The 20246-nt window shown below is 38.3% G+C and overlaps 1 protein-coding gene across 1 annotated transcript in view; it reads left to right on the forward strand.

Moving 5' to 3' along the window:
* Positions 1-19593, forward strand: part of LOC145781268 (uncharacterized) — a 32037-nt gene extending 12444 nt beyond the window's left edge. The window contains exons 9-17 of the mRNA XM_082593043.1: positions 457-693; positions 944-1060; positions 9945-10082; positions 11073-11182; positions 11557-11764; positions 15672-15816; positions 16400-16560; positions 17155-17325; positions 17904-19593. Of these exons, the coding sequence (XP_082449169.1) occupies positions 457-693; positions 944-1060; positions 9945-10082; positions 11073-11182; positions 11557-11764; positions 15672-15816; positions 16400-16560; positions 17155-17325; positions 17904-18065 (1449 nt within the window). The 3' untranslated portion in view covers positions 18066-19593. The remainder of the gene's footprint in view (positions 1-456; positions 694-943; positions 1061-9944; positions 10083-11072; positions 11183-11556; positions 11765-15671; positions 15817-16399; positions 16561-17154; positions 17326-17903) is intronic.
* Positions 19594-20246: the final 653 nt, after the last annotated feature.

Raw genomic sequence — 20246 nt, forward strand, 5'->3', positions numbered from 1 at the left:
TTATCCTGCATTGCGGGAAAGCGGACTTGAGCGCTATGCATCGGTGTACGCCTTCCGACGTACACCTGACCCACGCTGCAGCCGACGGCAATGTCTGTTTCCGGTTGTCTATTCTACTTATGACTTAAATTTGGTACTACCCATTACTCGAAATCGATCACTGGGTAGAGGCAATTATCGTAAAGTTTCTTGCCCAGAGAAACAACAGCAAGTGCGGGTGGCTGGAGTCGAACATGCAGGCTTTCGACTGTGAGCCCAACGCGCTAACCACTCGGCCTTAAATTTAACTTGATTTCTACAAGTTCTTATGGTTATCGCATTTTGCTTCGCTATGACGTCAACATTATTATTAATATTTATATATTAATATTATGAATATTAATATTATTATTATCATCTATCTATATTATATATTAATATATTCAACGATATTATTATCACTATGTATTATCTCAGATTCGTGTACCTCAATTTTCTCAAATGGACTTCAGCAACGGTCCCGGGATTTTGGATTATTCCGGAGATGTTATGATCCATTCTCAGAATGACAGTCTCCTGCAAGTTGCGAGATATTTAATTCCGTCCTTTGCATTCCAACAAGTCTTCAACGCGGACAATGCCTCGAGAGGACAGTTTTTTGTCTTTTATTACAAGACAACTGTTCTTTTCCCTTCACAGCTACCAGTGAATTCGGTTAGTTACATACACGTTAAAAGCTGCTAGATTTATATAGATATTAACTGATAGAAAATAAAGATGCTAATCTGAACTTTTATTAAATTTCAAATATTTTTTTTTTATTTAAATGCAAAACTAATGATGAAATTACCTTGTTCAAATCTTATCTTACTTCATTGATTGAAATGTATTTCAACAAGGCAATAGCAGCTGATAAAACAAGCGGCCTTGAAGATATTGTTGTTTTTTCTCTTTATTGTTTCAGCCTTTGTCGGTTAGCTTTGGCAACATAACAATATCAAGGTTGCCCTCTCCACTTCTAATCGAGCACTCAAACCAGCTGGTTCGACATGGGAAGCTACCAACAAACAATCCACTTCAGGTAATATCTTTAAAATATGATGAAGTTAAACCAGCAGGACCTAACCAGGAACAGTGATTGGCATTATCGGCGATAATTTACCGGCGATATTTATCGGCGATAAATTTTTATCGCCTATCGTTATCGCTCAATTATTTTTTCAGTTATCGTTTATCGTTATCGCCAAAGGCAATATTTGATTATCGCCGATAAATTTTATTTCGGAATAACACACAAGTGGAAAGACCATAAAAAGTAATATTTTTACTAACCACCTAGTTAATGAAACTAAAATTGAATACAGATTCAATCTAAATACAGTATAACCTTTCTCATTTACCTATGCGACATAGCCTACCTCAATCAAATATTTTTATTCCCACTAATACAGTGCCTATATTGTAATTCTAATCTCAACAACTCAGCGTTCTGCCATTGCTTTAATGATAGTGTTCACAAAGAAAACAAAAAAAAATATCTGAAATTATCAGTAAATTACGATAATCATGTTATTGTTCTAAAACAAACACGACGAATTTGACAAGCTTGATGGATATCACGGTATTTTTGCACATTTTTACTACCAATAACGCTTAAGATTACTGATAAACTTTCAAGCATTTTGCGTTTTTTGGAATTTTTTCAATTACCCAGCTAACATACCCTAATCGGGCCGGTATAGAGCCAATGCGGTGTTACATCGGGTCCCTTTATTGGCACGATACAGTAATCTATACAGGCCCGATAAGAAAGTGCAAACAAGTTCTATACTGGGCCGATACAGTATTACTACAGTTGCCGGCACGATGCCATTTACCCAACCGGTATTTGTACCTTTACCATATCCTAATCGGGCCGGTATAGGGCCAATGCGGTGTTAATCGGGTCCCTTTGTGGTACGAACTTGTAAGAACGGATTTATGACGTAATGAGAATCGATGTTATGACGTGACCACCGGTACTGACCCTAGTCGGTACGAACTTGTAAGAACGGATGTTATGACGTAACCACCGGTAAGAACCCTAAGAACGAGCTCAGTAGCGAACCCTCCGACCTAGGACGGGTTCTGTCGTGGCCACCGAAAATAGGAAGGCCTGTTGCATCGCGGCGGTTTTCTGCTGACGTCATCACGAGCGGTTACAATTAATTATATCGGCGCTGCCAAATAAGCGCTTTCATCGAAGGCTTGTATTTTTGTCTCGCTTGATCTGTTTTTCAGCGCACTTTCAACTACAATGTAATTGATTGAGTTTCGCTTTTAGCAGCATGATCGTTGCTTACTTCACAGACCACAGTGTAGATTCTAACGATTTGTTATAGCCTGATGCTGCGAGTTCGTTTTGGCAATATCGAATTGGACTAGCTTTCGGAACACAGTTCCCTAGTCATGTTTTTTAAAGAATAACCGTAGTTAATCTTTTCCAAATGCATAATAACTGGATAGTAGATAGTAGATACTAGTGGATACTATCCAGTTCCCTAGTCATGTGCTATAACGAATGGTGTTGAAGTCAGTGAGTGGTTCTTTAAAGTGGCTCTTTGGTTTAGCTTGAGGCTGCCGGCTGTTCAGTTTCTGTAATGATATCGACGATTTTTCTTGGTCTTCACAAAATTCCTATCTTTTCCATGCATTCTACTGCTACCAAATCCTGCTGTATTAGAAAGTCCATGTTTAATGTAGTAAAAGATGGTTTATTTTATGGGAAAGTACAAGGAGTGCTTATATGTACTGTATACTACTTAAAGGTTAGAGTAATGCAGTGGACTACAGCATATACAGTAAAGATAACAAAACAACAGAAGAAAAGCAAACCAAAAATCTCCAGTTCTGAAGTTTCGCTGTCATGATGTGTCAAAATGTACCGTATTTCTTCTAAACGAATTGTTTGGGCAATCATTCAAACTTTAAACGTAACTTGAAAACAAAATAAAATTACTAAAGCGCACATTACACAAAGTTATTGCCGCACAACAGTAAAACAATACAAAAATGACTGGCTGTCATCAAAATGTTGCAACCTTTGCTGTACATCTAGAAATGATCAAACGATTACATACAAGGGATGCTTACAAGGGTAGGTTTGACAAAAAAAATTGTAACTATGCGACATCTACCAGCATATTTATCAATCAACAAAGTGCTGTAATACCAATTACACTTCTATGTATATATCAGCTGATTGTAGGGTGACATTTTTTCCTCTCACCTTGCTTTGTGTCAGAGCGCTGCAACAGGTAAATTCTAATGCGTATGGCAACATAAACAAACATAAACAACATAAACTTTTCCATTATGTCATTTGTGGACTGGCATCTATCCTTTTGTTCCTGGTTTTGAAACTCCGCTCTGCTTCGTTGCAAAGCCGTAGCAAGATTACTTTGTTCTTTCTTTTCCATCAGTTTATCTTTGCTTGGGCGTGGTGTCACAGAAGTTGATGATAAATACTTGTTGGTACAATTCGGAAATACTGTTGGTATTGCTTCAGATAATAGTTTTGGCACTTTTAAAGAATATGACAAAACTCTTCCCGTTTTTTCATCAAATGCAGATGATTCACGCAAAATTTCATGAGGCTGGAAAAGCACTTCACATACCTAAACAAACATGTACAAACAATTAAATAAAACATATTTGAAAACAGTGACTGAATAATTTACTGATTTACCTATTATACCCTTACCCTTTACAGATTAGACCTTTGAGCATTTGTCAATAAGGTCCAAAGTTGCAGGCATGAAATTAGTGTTACATCACTTGTGTATCAGGACCTCATGGGCAAAACAGTAAAACAAGTTTATGACAATACACACATTAGCGAGACACTGTGCATCTATCATTACAAATGTAAAATTTATAAAGAGAAAGTTCCTTAGCCTAGATGACAACTAAGCACCGTAACTAGTGACCACTGTAATTACCATCAGTCATTATGGTAGGCTATAATTTGAAATCTGGAATATTTTTAAGTACCGGTAGGCCTACTGCTTTTTGTCAAAATAGTTTTCTCTAGGTCTTCAGAAACTTTTACAAAACATGATTAAATTGCATGACAAAAACTTTTGATTTTTAAGTTTTACAAGTTAAAGCTGGCAAAAAATCACTTAAAATTAAATGAGCTGGCACAAAATAATTTAACTGCAATCTGATTAGTTGAACACATTATGTTTCCAATATTTGCAAAGTCTCATTCCTTAAAAATGTTTGGGCACAAGGTTTACAGAGAAATAAAAATGCCATTACCAGTACTATAAAAAATACTTGAAGATTCCACAGTACATATTGTATTTCAAATTTGTATTTAGGAAATGCTTACTCTGCTGGCTTGCAATTGAGTGAAATCTTTTCTTTTGATAGCATGTATCCACTTCTTTAAATTATCATCTTGGGGAAATTGGAAAACAGTTACTTTTGGACCATTTCTGTAATTTCCCTTGCAGTTGGGCACACAAACAACATTATGAAAAGCACTGTGCAAAGATTAAAAATTCACAGAAATATATATATTTTTTGGACAATGGATTCAGAATGATGCTGTAATAGAGCATAGTTTGAATTACCATAACTGATTTTCTCTTAGAACAGTGGTGAACCTTAGATCATGAATTTAGCTCACTGCAAAAGTTAAACTTGAATACTTTCTTGAACCTCGTTCCCTCACAACAGGAGCCCATGTCAAGTAATAAATTGTGAAAATAGTCAAAAGACAACATTTCATATCTCCATAGTCTGGCCAAAACCTTTATTTTTATATATATAATAATCATATAAAATGAAACAGTTAAAATAGAGCTTTTTTATACTGTATATAGCTTTTACTGTTTAGCTTTTATGGTACGGACACAGTTATCGCCACTGTATAACTTTGTTTTGCAGCTATTAGCCTATGTGTCACATTATGTCAATTTTACCTTCCATTGGGTGCTTCCTGTTTGTATCTGTGCCCTGCCTAGCTCTCACACATGTTGGCTGTATAGCCAATTGTTAGGGGCTGGGTTATATCAGTCATGGAAAGAGTTTGGATATTGGATTGAAGAAAATTCTATTTTAAATTTATTTCTGGTTTATGGGACTACAGTACTCCTTCATGCAGAGTGGAATGTTTTAGACTGTCTATGCAAAAACAAAGTTTTGGAACTGTTTATAGTTGCACTGATGAGCTTTCAATAAGCAAAAACCTGGTTCTGCAACATCTAACTTGATTACAATGCATTGTATAAGTTTAAATTGTTAATTTCACATAAACTTTTCATCTATCTGCTAGTAGGCCTGTGCAGCTAATCAGCAGACTGTGCTTCCACTTGTTGCTGCAAAGCTTAAATTCACCAGGTGCTAAAGACATGCTCTATGGTTATGCATTAAACTCTTTTCAAAGGAACTCTCAGTTTCACAACACAAAATCAAAAAAGCTAGTCTAATCTTGCCTCCCTAACCTAACCGGCTATAAATCGCATCTGTTTCTTTTCAAAGAACCACAACTGCAGTCGTGCAGAACGGCGCGCTTGTAACGGGCTGTGATGACGTCATTTCAACGCACAGGGCCTTCCTACTTTCGGCGGCCTCGGTTCTGTACGAACGAGTGATGCTAATAAAGTAGGATCTAAGTACGAACCTTGGTTAGAAACTACAAGCTTACGTTTTATATAACTTGGTTTACTTATAAAAAGCAACAAATAAATATTTTTTCATTTGTGGTCTGTAAAGAGTGATTTTTTTTAAGTAATCTTCAACAGTTGAGTGTTCGATTCCCATGACTGAAGTTTTTTTTTATTCAATTTGACTAATGATAATGTGGTCTGTGTTCGATTCCCATGCCTGTTGCTTTTTTTTTTAAATCGATTTTACTATTGATAATGTGCTCTGTGTTCAATTCCCATGTCTGATGTTTTCTTTTTTTAAATCGATTTTATTCATAATAATGTGGTCTGTGTTTAATTCCCATGTCTGATGTTTTCTTTTTTTAAATCGATTTTATTCATGATAATGTGCTCTGTGTTCAATTCCCATGTCTGATGTTTTCTTTTTTTAAATCGATTTTATTCATGATAATGTGCTCTGTGTTCGATTCCCATGTCTGAGTTTTTTTTATAAACAATAAAAATGTAAAATTTTATATGTTAGATGTCCTGTTTTTAGTTGGTGTGCATACATAATCACAGTGGTTGCAATGACTACAAGATATAGAAAAGACTTTGAAACATAACCAGCTTATTTTTATTAATGGTAGCAACCTTTTAACCTGAAATTAGAACGATGTGATATTGAAACAAGCAAGTGAATCTAAAAAAGAAGCCCAAAACAGCCAAATCAACACAAAAACAAGCCCAATAATTTGCAACCAAACTGTAGCTACAGTGTACAATGTTGCCTTTACCAAACTGTACTGTGCCAATATCGGCTGTACTGTGCCAACACCTTACCAAGCTGTAGCCTACTATACCATTGCAACACCGGATTACCATTATAAACTGTAGGCCTACAGGTTTGCCTTTACCACACAGTACTGTGCCAACACCGGATTACCCTTACACAAACTGTACACTTTTGCCGTTACACAAACTGTACACTTTTGCCTTTACCACACAGTAATGTGCCAATACCGGATTGCCCTTACACAAACTGTACACTTTTGCCTTTGCCACACAGTACTGTGCCAATACCGGAATGCCCTTACACAAACTGTGCAGTTTTGCCATTACCAAACTGTACTGTGCCAATACCGGATTGCCCTTACATAAACTGTACAGTTTTGCCATTACCAAACTGTACTGTGCCAATACCGGATTGCCCTTACACAAACTGTACAGTTTTGCCATTACCAAACTGTACTGTGCCAATACCGGATTGCCTTTACATAAACTGTACAGTTTTGCCATTACCAAACTGTACTGTGCCAATACCGGATTGCCCTTACACAAACTGTACAGTTTTGCCATTACCAAATTGTACTGTGCCAGTACTGGATTGCCCTTACACAAACTGTACAGTTTTGCCATTACCAAACTGTACTGTGCCAATACCGGATTGCCCTTACACAAACTGTACAGTTTTGCCATTACCAAACTGTACTGTGCCAATACCGGATTGCCTTTACATAAACTGTACAGTTTTGCCATTGCCAAACTGTACTGTGCCAGTACCGGATTGCCCTTACACAAACTGTACAGTTTTGCCATTACCAAACTGTACTGTGCCAATACCGGATTGCCTTTACACAAACTGTACAGTTTTGCCGTTACCAAACTGTACTGTGCCAATACCGGATTGCCTTTACATAAACTGTACAGTTTTGCCATTGCCAAACTGTACTGTGCCAGTACTGGATTGCCCTTACACAAACTGTACAGTTTTGCCATTACCAAACTGTACTGTGCCAATACCGGATTGCCTTTACACAAACTGTACAGTTTTGCCGTTACCAAACTGTACTGTGCCAATACCGGATTGCCTTTACACAAACGGTACCGTTTTCCCTTACAACATTGTATCGGCCCGATACAGGCTTTGTATCAGACAAACTGTACCATTTTGCCGATACAATACTGTACGTTGCCGGTATTGGCCTGATACAGTGCAAACGTTACCGATACACCCGATACACGCCGATACAAATACAGTATTGGCCCAATACTGTGATGTTTGCTGGGTATTGCTGACTTTGCTGTAAACAGCCCTTTAAGCCAGTGGTCTTCAACCTTTTTTACAAAATCGCCCCTTTGTTGAAAGTGTGGGTCCAAATCGCCCCCCTCAAACGAGGCCTCGAAATTAACGGCGGCCGTGGCCGCCGAAAGATTCAGAAACGGCCACCGAAAGTAAGCTCTGCTCGGCCGCAGGTAACTCGAGAAGGATACAAGTAACTATCGAGGGCTTTGTATGCGTATTGCGAAAGCAAAACTCGTTTTCTTCTTATTACCATCAGAGATTCGGCTCGTTAACTCGTTGCGATACCTTTATTACGTAAATAAACAATCAAAACAATGAAATACTGCAGCGAAAGAAGAACGCCCAGCACTACTGCACTAAGCGAACCGCGGAGACAAGGCAGTTTAGTTGCACTGCAATGATTTGAGTTCCGCCTCCCGTGAAAACCATTCGCAGCAGCTCACAGAATAAACACGCAAGAATATCGTGCGTTTGTAAAACGTTTGTAAACGTTCGCCTGGAATTAACGCGAAGCGCTGCAGCGATACCTTCATGTCGCTAAAAACTTACATACAAAACTTCAAATATCCCAACAATATAAATAGTCAAACAAACCAAAAAGTAGTTTAAGGATCCAGAACGATCTTGATCGATAATTGCGCTCGGCCTTACCAATCGCCCCCCTAAACAGTAAAATCGCCCCCCAATTTCAAAAATTGTACAAATTGCCCCCGCAATGGCCAAAATCGCCCCCTGGGGGGCGATATCGCCCCCGTTGAAGAACACTGCTTGAAGCAGAAAGCAAAATACAAAGTTTAAAATTTTTTTATGGTATTTTCATTTGATTTAATTATTTTGCCTATTGCACGTAAGCGGCAGTGTAACTCAATTGATAAAAGCATCCAACTGGTATCTGAAGGTATAATTATAAGCACGGCGGTTACCTCAGTGGTTTGATTCTGGATCAAGAGTTTGAAGATTCGATACCCACTGCCGCTGTTGCGATTCTATTTATGCATAACTTACAAAAAGTTTTGTCCCTTTACAGTATATTATGTTCGATTTTTCGTCATGTTGATCTTCTTCTCTCGTGTTGTCACTATATGTCAGGGCATCCGTTGGTTAACCACTGCCTGGTGTCGTCATCGATAGAAACTAGGCCTTTCATACCATGAGGTGGTCTGTATAGCCGGCAATCCTTGATAATGTGGGCTGCCGTCTGCATTTCACCACACTCACAAGCAGCACTCTCTGCCAAGCCCCAACGCAACATGTCTGCACCATAGCGTCCATCACCAGTGAGCAAACGGTTACGCCTTGATGAGGCAAGTCTAGAGAGGCCATGGCCTAGCTGGTTCTCGGGCGGGGATCTGAATACTTGGCGAAGTGGGTAATGGGGATGTGCTGCTTTACCATTGTTCACACCACGCCGCGTGGCACCACTGTTTGCTAGGGCTTCCACCAGAGGCTGCCAGAAGGTCTTGTGCAGAGCGTACAAATGGCCTTCTTGATTTTAGCCGCTGCTTTGGTGGATATCTCAGCATGGTTGTGTGTAGCAGATGGCCGGGGTTTAGGGCTTTACGGCACAGGGAAAGAACAGCACGTTGACGCCGTAGTGCAGCTGGCTCAATGTTCGCAAGGACAGGCAAGCAGTCAGTTGGAGTTGGACGGAGGCAACCTGTGACTTCAGTCATGTTGATGAAAACAGTTCGTGCTGCATGGGATGGGGCAGCGCTAATCAAGTAAAAAAAATCGTTATCGGTCGGACAATATCGGCGATAATTTTATCGTTTATCGTTATCGCTTAACTTTTTTTGATTTATTGTCTATCGTTATCGCTTTAGGCATTTTTCGTTTATCGATTATCGTTATCGCTTAGCTGAAAAATGAGTTATCGCGCCCAACACTGACCAGGAACACCTAAGTCTACTTCAAAACGTAAAGTTAAATGGGGCCTAATGCTCCTTATCAAGGGTCAAATATAGAAAAGCAAGATTTCATTGTGCTAGGACAGGTTTACGGTACGAAAGACAGTAGGGTGGCCAGTTACTTTCTGTCTACCGCATTTTCTTTAGCAACTACAATCTGAGTAGAGATCAGAGGTGGTTTGTCAAATTTAAATTTTGCTGGGTGTCAAACCCGGAATGTATTAAAAGAAATCATTCACATTTTATGGATTGCTGAACACTTTGTAAGGAGTTCACCTTCTTTGCTCTGTTTTTAGTTTATATTCAAGCCCAAACTAACTTGTCAAGCTTTTGCAGGTTGAACGAACCCAACTAGCCTGCCAGTTTTGGAACTTTACTTTGGACGCCTGGTCCACAGAAGGATGCTGCGTCAATCAATCAGAATTCCCACCAGTTTGCCAGTGCAACCACTTAACCAACTTTGGTCTTTTGGTGGTAAATTCACTTTTTGTCTTGTAGTACCAAAGTAATGTAAAGTAAAAAATTAATGTTGTACTGGGGATACGAAGGCTTTTATTACTTCTGACAATAGAAGGGCTTCTATAATCTCTGTTTATGGTAAAATCACAATTGGCACATATAGTAATTTAATAAACTACGTTATGACAACCTGCATTGCACTATTACAACCAGGTATGGATATTCAATGAATGCTCATAATCACTTGTTAATTCAACTACCCGTTTACTTGCTTTACACCTAACAATTATTCTTTAAATATGTTCTTCATAACACTTGCTAACTGTCTTGTGTAGCTGAATGTACCAGCTTCACTACAAAACTTTCTGCAATTTAAAAAATAACCGCATGTTTAACGCGGTAACAACTACCGCCCTTCTACTGTCATGAGAATCAGCAATCGCTCTGAGCCTTCGTATCCCCTTCTTTAGATATCCCTGGTTTTACTGAACAAACAATATAATATTAGTTTATAAATTGATGGATTTACGCAGTACTAAATGTGGTTGCTCTACTCTTTACTTGCTGTTGTTTCTCTGGGCAAGAAACTTTACGATAATTGCCTCTACCCAGTGATCGATTTCGAGTAATGGGTAGTACCAAATTTAAGTCATAACTAGAGTAGACAACCGAAAACAGACATTGCAGTCGGCTGCAGCGTGTGTCAGGTGTACGTCGGAAGGCGTACACCGATGCATAGCGCTCAGGTTTGCTTTCCCGCAATGCAGGATAAAGATAATAAAACAAACAAACAAAATCTTGTGACAAAGTATGGCATCCTCAATTGAACAGGGAGAGGCAGCCCTGCTCGATTTGTATCGTATTGTGACACAAAATACTGAAAACGTGCAGATCATGCTCTGAATATACAGTTACAATATAGCATCCTAGTGACCTAACCTGTCATACGAACAAATGAATATTTTGTGTTTGATTTTACTTTTACTTTAATTTTATTTAATTTAGGCCAGGGACGTCGTACCGCAAGATGTCGCTCTTGATGTGGTCAGTGACATTGGATGCATTTTGTCAATAATTGGATTGGTTGCCACCATCATTATTCAGGCTGCTAACCCGTAAGATGATCCCAGACAGCAAATCCGTCATTTTTTACATTGGTTTAATGTCTGTCAACGTTGAATCTATGTAAAAAAGGACTGATTTTTTGTCTGGAAGTATATGTTCTGGCATTTTCGCTTCAATATTTTGTCTAACGCGCGTCTGCAGGCGATGACGTGTTCTACTACAATGCGATGCCAACTGGGGCGTCGCAATGAACAGAAGTGATTTTATTGTGCTTGAAGGTCTTGGAGCATTTTTGTGTGTGGCTGCTTGACCGACTGGTGAATGCCCTGATTCGAATTTTGAAAGAGCGACCATATGTTCGATATGGTCCAGTTTACTTCTTTCTTCGATATGTTACCTCAATGCCTTTTAACATATGATTCAGGGAACGGAGGAAATTGAAATCAACTCAAATATTTTTGAACGTTTGCGTCAATCTAACGATTGCTTACATCATATTTGTGGTCGGAGTTGAACAAATTGGCAACAGGATAGCTTGCACCGTCATCACTGCTTTGTTACAATTCTTCTTTTTGACCACCTGGTGTTGGATGACGACATACGGTTATGACGTCTACCTCAGTCTTGTGATGGTTTGTAAAGGTTTAAGTTGGTGGTTTGGCAGACGCTTGGTGTCGCTAGCAGTTCAATTAATGTAGTTGCAACACTGATATGTTTTCCTTGACTGCAGCTGACTTTATGGTGTGGTTTTATCTGCTATGTGCCACATGTTCTGCTCATCAATGCAAGTATGTTGAAACGCATTCGACGATTTCTCAGTTTGTCCTAAAAAAAAAGCAGAGACATTAATTGTCATAAAGTCAGAGAACTTACAAAGCAACGAAAGTTTAAAAACATTATTTTCTCATCACGCTTTTCTATGTAGTCATAGTCGAATAATATGGCGCCAGTTGGACACCGCTCAAGAGCATGCGGCATTGCGGATGTCTCTTTGGCAGGACACCACTTTGCTCCTCAAAGGGAGGCCAGATTTGGCCCCCCCCTCATATTTCCTTTAATTATTTGAAGCACAGTAACGCCATGCACTTGGTTTTTCTTGACTTTTCCTAAAATTGCCAGGCGGATCTGATGATATTAAATTTGATGCTAAAAGTTGTGTAGTTTTCTTGTAAATTCAAGATTTTGGTGAATTTTTGCTATTTCTAGCTAACTTCCAGCAAAGCGTGAAATGGATTACATTGCGATAACAAGCCATAAGCTCATAATTGCTTCGTGCATCGATATGCGCGAGCAGAGAGAAACATCCTCTTGCTTTCCTTTGTTTGGTTTGACCTCAATAATACAAAGCGCGTTATTTCTTATGCTACAAAGAAAAGCCAGTGATCGCAAAGCTGTTAATTAGAAACAATAATAGCAAGCTTTTTTGCGTTATCAGCACTACAAAGAAGAATAGCAATCCACGATCAAAATAGTAGGCTATGGAGGCCACAAACTAGTCAAAACAGTTGTTTCAAGCAGATAATATTCATTGACGAATAAAAAACGTTACAATAAGAAATCTTCTCTTGGATAAAGACACGAAAACCTGGTTTCGAAATAAACGTTCAATGGAAATGCTCTTATTGACAAAACTTGCAATTGAGGAAATGTATCACTGCAAATGCTTTTGGGAGAAGCCGGAGAAATAGCGTTTTTGCAAACAGTAATTGTGAGATACACTCAAAATTATGAGATAGGCTCCATTTACACGTAGCAGCTAACTCGATGGCGTCCCTTCACTGCTTTATGTCGCCTACTTGTTGTTATGTCCTGTATTTTTGTTTCACAGTGCACTGTGTTTTGTTCCAAAGAGCGCAAAATAAAGATGATAATGCCTCATCCACATTACAAAATATTTTGTAATGTAGGCCTACAAACAAAATGTACAATGTACACAATGTACATTACAAAATATTTTGTACTGTAGACGAGGCATAAATTTAGGCGTCACATAAGACAAACAACAAATCAGCTTTCTTCATCATTGATTCAACATCTGAATACGTTGCGCCAATGTATAAGAGGCCGGCTATTGTGAAGACCCGCCATTTATAAACGATCCGATTATACCAAAAGTGGGACAAACTAGTGGATCAAAGAATGAATAAATAATGCTGAGAAAACTAAATCTAAGTGACGAACAATACCGATGTCTTCATTTATCTTGGAAAAATGCTGCCTAAACTTATCAACAAAAAATACAGTAAATAACGGCAAGGATCCCGAAAGCAGAATTTGCTCGACTTTGGCATGAATTTAGTCAGACATCTACAGTAATAATTCCACACATACAATAACGGGCTCTCAACTGCTGTAAGATACATAATAATCAACCTGGTTCTGGGCGATTTGTGTAACAGTTTAGGGGAAGACACTACTTGAAATGATGCACCACACAAAAGATTTTCAATGAAGACTGAGTCTAAAAACCGATGTGGATAGTGCTGCACAATAACTTCAAGTTTAGGACAGAAGAGGCACAAAATATCACGATAAAAATAAAGACCTTGTGGGAAATTTTCGAGAATCATAACACGATGCAAATACCATAAACGCTTAGTTTGCATGCTGCTCTAAGCTGGCCGGCAACCACAAAGGTAGACAATAGCCTACAGGCAGTTTATAATTCGATAACAGCGCAATAAACATTATAAATACGTAAACCGACAATTTTCTTTTACAAACATTTTACGTCTAATAGTAAATTTTTCCCCAACAATTTTTTGTGAAGCACTTGCAAACCACGGTTTTGTAAAATAATTCATCATTATTATTTTTTACTTCTCGGATATTGTAAAACGTCATCAGCAAAATCACAAAAAAACATTTCATTACTTCAATGTAGTAGGCCTAAGAATTTTTTATAGAATTGTAGCCACGTTGTTTCAACAAAGAAGCCATTTTTTAGCAATGTAAAGTTATAGAAAATAATTTGCAATCATGCAAATGGTTGGAAAGAATCTAGGAAGTCTTCTCACAATCTGGCACAAAATGATTATGTTTATTGTATCTCAGTAAAATGTTTTACGACAAACTTTGAAGCTTCGTTATAATCATTTTTATCTTTGAAGTCAAACGTTATTTTTTTTTGGCCAGAAACATAATCACTGCCTTGCTGACGTTGTCGCTTTTACGCGTATTTTTAGTGCTTCAAACAATAAGGACCCAGTCAGCAATCCAGTCCTTTTACATTGATTCAACATTTGTAAACGTTAAATTTATGTAGATTTGCTGACTGTGGGTTATTTCACATTTCCTTTGTTTACGCATGTTCCTCAATTCGCTGTTGCATTATTTCGACGCTGGCTGACTAAAAATGTATTTTCAAATTGATTGACACAATCTTCAATAAAAAGTGAGCTTCGAACTTAGCTTTGTTGATGTAAATGCTGTATTTTTTGTGGATGTAATTTATGAGTCATGTTTATAAACACCTGTAAGCGAAATGACTTATGATGTGGCCTGCATGATATTTGTGATGCGACTTGACACAAATCCACAATTTCAAAAGCACCTAATTTGAACTTAGAAATTTCAGATTATTTCAACAACTTGTTCAATTGTCTTCTCTCTACTAAAAATATTCATACTACAAACTCAATTGTAGACCTAAAATACACAAACGAAGATGTAAACAGCTATTCAAGCAGGCTAAGGTGTTACTTATGAGAAATTTGGTTCCATAAAACTAGAAGCTAGCCATGAGTTTCGGAATGCATTAGTTTAGGATAAAAATGTAAGACAACAAACGCAGTTTTGTTTTTTTCAAATTCGTGTAACAATATTACTCTGACTGTAACTATTTTAGAATCAGTGAGTAGCTTACAATAAGATTTGCTCGCAAGTCGTAAATTCTAATCAATGCAATGATTCGGCACACCGCACACACACTTCGTGCGTTCGATCGAGCTCTTTGTTATTTAGAAGTTTGCATGAAATCGGATTAGCACGGTTAATTAAAGGCGGCAAGTTAAATCAAAATTGTCGTTTTTGGGTACCTTTGCAAAAATTGAAATATCAAGTTTAACATATAAAATTTTAAAATAATGACTTTTCAAACTTATAGACAAATGATTTGCTTTCACACCAGTGCAACTTCTGTTGAAATAGCATCAGCGGATAACTCGTAACAGCTGATTGAATTTGATCCAAAAACGGCCCCCCCTTGAGCAGTTAACTTCCAAAAAAACGTTGAAAAGCAAAGGGTTAAAGGCATGTCTGAAGGTGGACACGAACATTGGGTTCCTTGCCTATCCGTCCGTTTAATCTAATTTTACATCCAACGGGCATACGTTTAGATACGAAAAATAGAGTAATAAAATCTGAAGATCTCACATTATTAATCTTTCCGATGACCCCATGAGGTGGACAGAGAGAGAGAGAGAGAGAGAGTTTGTTTATTTGCCTTTCAATGTGGCAAGTAAAATACATTATGAGAAGAAAACATCACCGACAGGACAGACTAAAAGTTATTCAAAACGTATCCTGTTTCTTTTGTAGGTTTTTAGAGATTCGGAGGTGACAAAATTCTTCCAAAGAGCTTATGCGTTCTCTTATGGTGTTCCTCTTCTTGTGACGATTCTAAACGCTGCGGTTGCCGTTGGTTACGTGGATGGGTTGGATGTACCGGTCACCTGCAACGGAGGTGATTGTATTGTCGATGCAAACTCGATTTTGATTTATTTCGACACTGATCACAAATGATAGGTGCTACTGCGATACTGATCATAGCAGCACTTAGCACCTTTATCAAATTTCATTGGGGTTATAACATGAATTTTGTGAGGAAAAAGTTTATCACTGCTCAAAGGTTCGGTTGTTTTCCCCTTCACTGTCTTCAAGAGCCTGCCGCAATACGACTTACATTTCTGCTGTGATCCTGACTCTGGACGTCATGGGATCGTACGAAAATATATATCAGCAAAACAAACATACAAAATAAACTAAATATCGGCTGCATGACTGAATGATGAGAACGTATCCGTGACTTTTAAAAGGACCTCTGTTCGATACCGTTCCCGAGCAAGCGTCTTTGTTCCGGAAAAACATTTAATGCAATGCTAAAGAACAATCAAAGCAGCTGGTCCGATGACTACGTGCCTCTGCGCTGCTTCTTGTTGTTTATCACGTTGCATCTTCGACAGCATTGCAATGTATGTTGTTGCAATAGGAGCAAAGATAACCATTATGATTATTAAAGGTAACGATTGTTTCATACTCACGCTTAGAAAACCTTCTCGCTGAATCGTCGTACCGCGCTGACAACATGTGCTGGATGAAAGGATACTCTCTCTACTTCGGATTCCTGTTCCCAGTTGGAGTTATGTTGGTAGCGAATATTGTCTTCTTTGCTGCCGTTGTAAGGAAAGTTATTTGGAGACCTCATGAGGTGGGTGTCTGATGGCCTTTACAAAGAGAGAACATGAAATAGTGGTTATCTTTCTGCAGACGTTGAATCAATGTAAAAACAGTTGATTTGCTGTCTGGGATACATGGGATATGTGTAAAAATGTTGATGCATGAATACATACGTTATTTTTGTGTTAGAACAAACAAACTAACTTATTGTAGAACACATTTAACTCTTTACCAAACTATCCTGTGTTCTTGCTTGAATCGCTTTGCAATTTAGACAAATTACCTTAAAAACTTAGTAATTTTTAATTTCTCTATTTTGATAACTAATCACTTTATTTGTTAATGTGCCTCCCTTTATGACGTTGAATGATCAAATGGATGCGGCAACCGATCGTGCAATCCGGCTTGGGAACCAGCGTGAACAGCTCTTCAAAGTGCTGCCAGTTGTTGAGGATTTCACAACACCAAATGCATCTGTGAATTGTATTTTTTAAGTGTTATATTTCATAATCCTCGTCTAATCAATTGAACGGCTGCTTTGAACTGTCTACTTTATAAAACACGGAGTGCAATGCACATTTGCAATAGATGCACCCTTGTATAACAACACACATTACAATGTCAGGTGAGCTCAACAGCTGCTAAACGTACAATGAAACAAAACCTCAGCATCTCTGTTACCCTCTTCACTACCATGGGTCTCTCTTGGATCATCGGTTATGTCATGCTGATATCGTCAAATCCTACGTTCTTGCTTGTCTTCAGCTGGATATTTGCACTTGTCACTACGACACAGGTCAGTCGCTGTTATGATTGACAGGGAAGGATCATGATTCCAAAGAAAGAGAAAGTTTAAGTTGTTTGTTAGCTGCATGTTGTCAAGTTTTTTTTTACAATTTTTTTTTCTAAATATTCTGTTTTAAAAAGGCAAGCCTAATTTCTGCATAGTTTGTAGATCTAGTTTCTAGTTTTCTGTGTAACACAAGTACTATGATGAGGATGTATCGATATACTTTGATCACCACTGCGTGAATGATAATGTAACAGTTTACGACGTCACACCCAAATAAATACAGTCTATTAAGATTCATATTTTTACAATACTTTCGGCCTGATGAACATCTTGCTTCGTGAAGCCTTCCGCGACAAAATTTCGTTTATTGTTTAGCTTTTCAATAATCTGTTGTATGACGTTGTGGGACTTGAAGGTTTTCTGGTGTTGATTCTAGAGCTTGACCGCATTTTGAAATCTGTATTAAAATGGTGTATGCAAATACAATTGTCGGTTTGTTGTGTCACAATGCCGTTTTAATTGACATGTCAATAAGTTATTATTACCCAACACTCAATTGAGTATTTAATAATTCTATTCAGGGCGTTCTTATATTCATTATGTCGTCTGTTCGTCCGACGAACATTAGAGAATGGTGGACGGGAGGCATCAGAAGCATCTTACCAACATCAAGATCGTCTGGAAGCTACAACTTGGGGCAAGCTTCCATCACAGAAACTCGGCAAACAACCGTCCTAAACTAACGTCATATTCACAGCGCGAGTACTGATTGTGAAAGTCTCTCCCTCATCACCCACTCCGGCAGCACAAACTGAAAACTTTGGTTGATCATTATCTTCATGTTATGTTACTTACTTAGATTGTTCCGCGAAGATGCTGATGCGTCAGAATAAGGTTTTCGCGATGTCCCACCGATTGTTGTGTCATCATTTTCCTGCTCAAATGACTTTCAAAGATTGGTGCCGAGTTTCGAATTTAAGGGTCCACGGTTCGATTCTCTACCTACTTTGCTTATTGCTTTTCCAACAATACGTTCAACGTTGCTTGCCTTCTCACCGTCTTCGCTTCAGAGGTTGAAGCAAGGATGGCATCTATTCTTTCATATGAGTTTATCCTTTTATGGGTTTTATCTTTTCACTAACTCCAAGTTAGCGATGTTTCCCAGACTGCACCGAGAGCCTACTGGAGAGTTGCCATTCATTGGTCTCGATATTCCAGGCAAAGATGTTCGGCTTCATTTACCTTTCTGAGCATCGTGACACAGAACACGACCACACGACGTAGCTCTTTGTTACGTCATATTGTAAGCGTTCGCAGTTACAACCATGAGCTTTGACAGGGGTGTCCAAGAGGTACTTTAGGACCAGGGCCCGGAAGGATTTTAAGCGTCCCTAACCTTTCCAAATGGCTCAGGAGCTTGAAGAAACCGCCACGTGTTCTTAGGATATAGAACATTTTTCTTGAAAGTGTCTTTATTCGAAGCCCGAGGATCTCAATGGTACCTGGCCAAATTATCCTCTCAACAGCCATGGGTACAATACTGAGAAATTGTGAGTAACAATTATATTCGTGTGTTTCTTTGCCATCAAGATATGGAGCTTATGATTGTTGTGCTCAAAATAATTTTATTCTCCTGCAAAAGTAAGTTGGGATCCATTAGAAGGGTTCCTTGCCGATGAATCCTCAGAACAATGACTTGCTTATGACGTTCCGCATCTGCGTCTCGCGGCTGTTCGAACCCGTTCGTGCATTTTTCTTGTACTTGTACAACTAGCTTTAATTTGTGCTAATTTTTTATTTATGGCACGACGCAATAGCCGGATATCCATATAACTTGTATTACTTTGATTCTATTTGAATAAGAACATTCTGATGTTCCCAATGAGGGTGAAACAGCTTGTAGAAGTTTTTGGTGAATACTAACTGAATTTGATGTAACTTGAGTGCCTATTGAAAGTGACGTACTGTACTTACAAAGTGATGTTTCTGTAAAGGAATCGTGTCTTATCATTGTGTTTTGAATTACTATCAATCCTACATTATCGCAAAGTACTGTACTTCGTGTAACAAAAAGAACTTATGCTGCTCCTATGCTGAATTATATATTGCGTTGAAACTATGACATTCATAGTAATCGGTGGTTCCCCACTACATTTTGTTTCTGCAGAATAAACTTTTAACTGCACTGATGATGATGTATCAAACTTCTTATAGCCCGTGCCTTACGCTAACAAGGGCTGCCAGATTGGATATATACGTCATAGGAGCACAGCGTTCATATTTCAACGCAATTCGTTTTAGACACGTTAATAAATAAAATATGTGAATATACTAGACTAGATACTAAGATGAAAGTTCACATAGAAACTAAAATGTTAAGTGCATTTCAGTTTACGTCAGACATCAGGGCATGAAAATGACAATAAAACCAAATGAAATACAATAATTTTCAGCTAAGCCTCGCCTAGAAGATAGTAGCCTACACGGTGAAAATGGGGTTGTGTTGATTGGTTTGTGAGGCAACAGAATGAACTCTCAACCAAACAATATTGGCAAGATAAAAATTGTGAACTTCCGTAAGTTCTCTTGGAGTGCAACACTTTGATAAACATATCAAAATTTTTCAAGTATGCGTTGTTGTGCCCCTCAAAAGGCATACAGACTACTCTACTATGATCTTAATAATTTGTAAATACGTTCTCGAGCCAAATACCTGCAGTTAAATTGTTATATAATAATGACGGACCTGAGCGTGCCTTGCCATACGGCATCCTACCCCGACATCTAGAAAATGAGACGAAAACCACAAGGAGAAGAATGCTTAGAATGAGATTTGTAAGATGGAATGTAAGTTTAAAAGATTAATATAAACGCAACATCAAAGCCACAAAATTAAACTACGCCTTCAGGTCTATTACACGAAA

This window comes from Aplidium turbinatum, chromosome 12 (assembly GCF_918807975.1).
Source record: "Aplidium turbinatum chromosome 12, kaAplTurb1.1, whole genome shotgun sequence".
Lineage (NCBI taxonomy): Eukaryota > Metazoa > Chordata > Ascidiacea > Aplousobranchia > Polyclinidae > Aplidium > Aplidium turbinatum.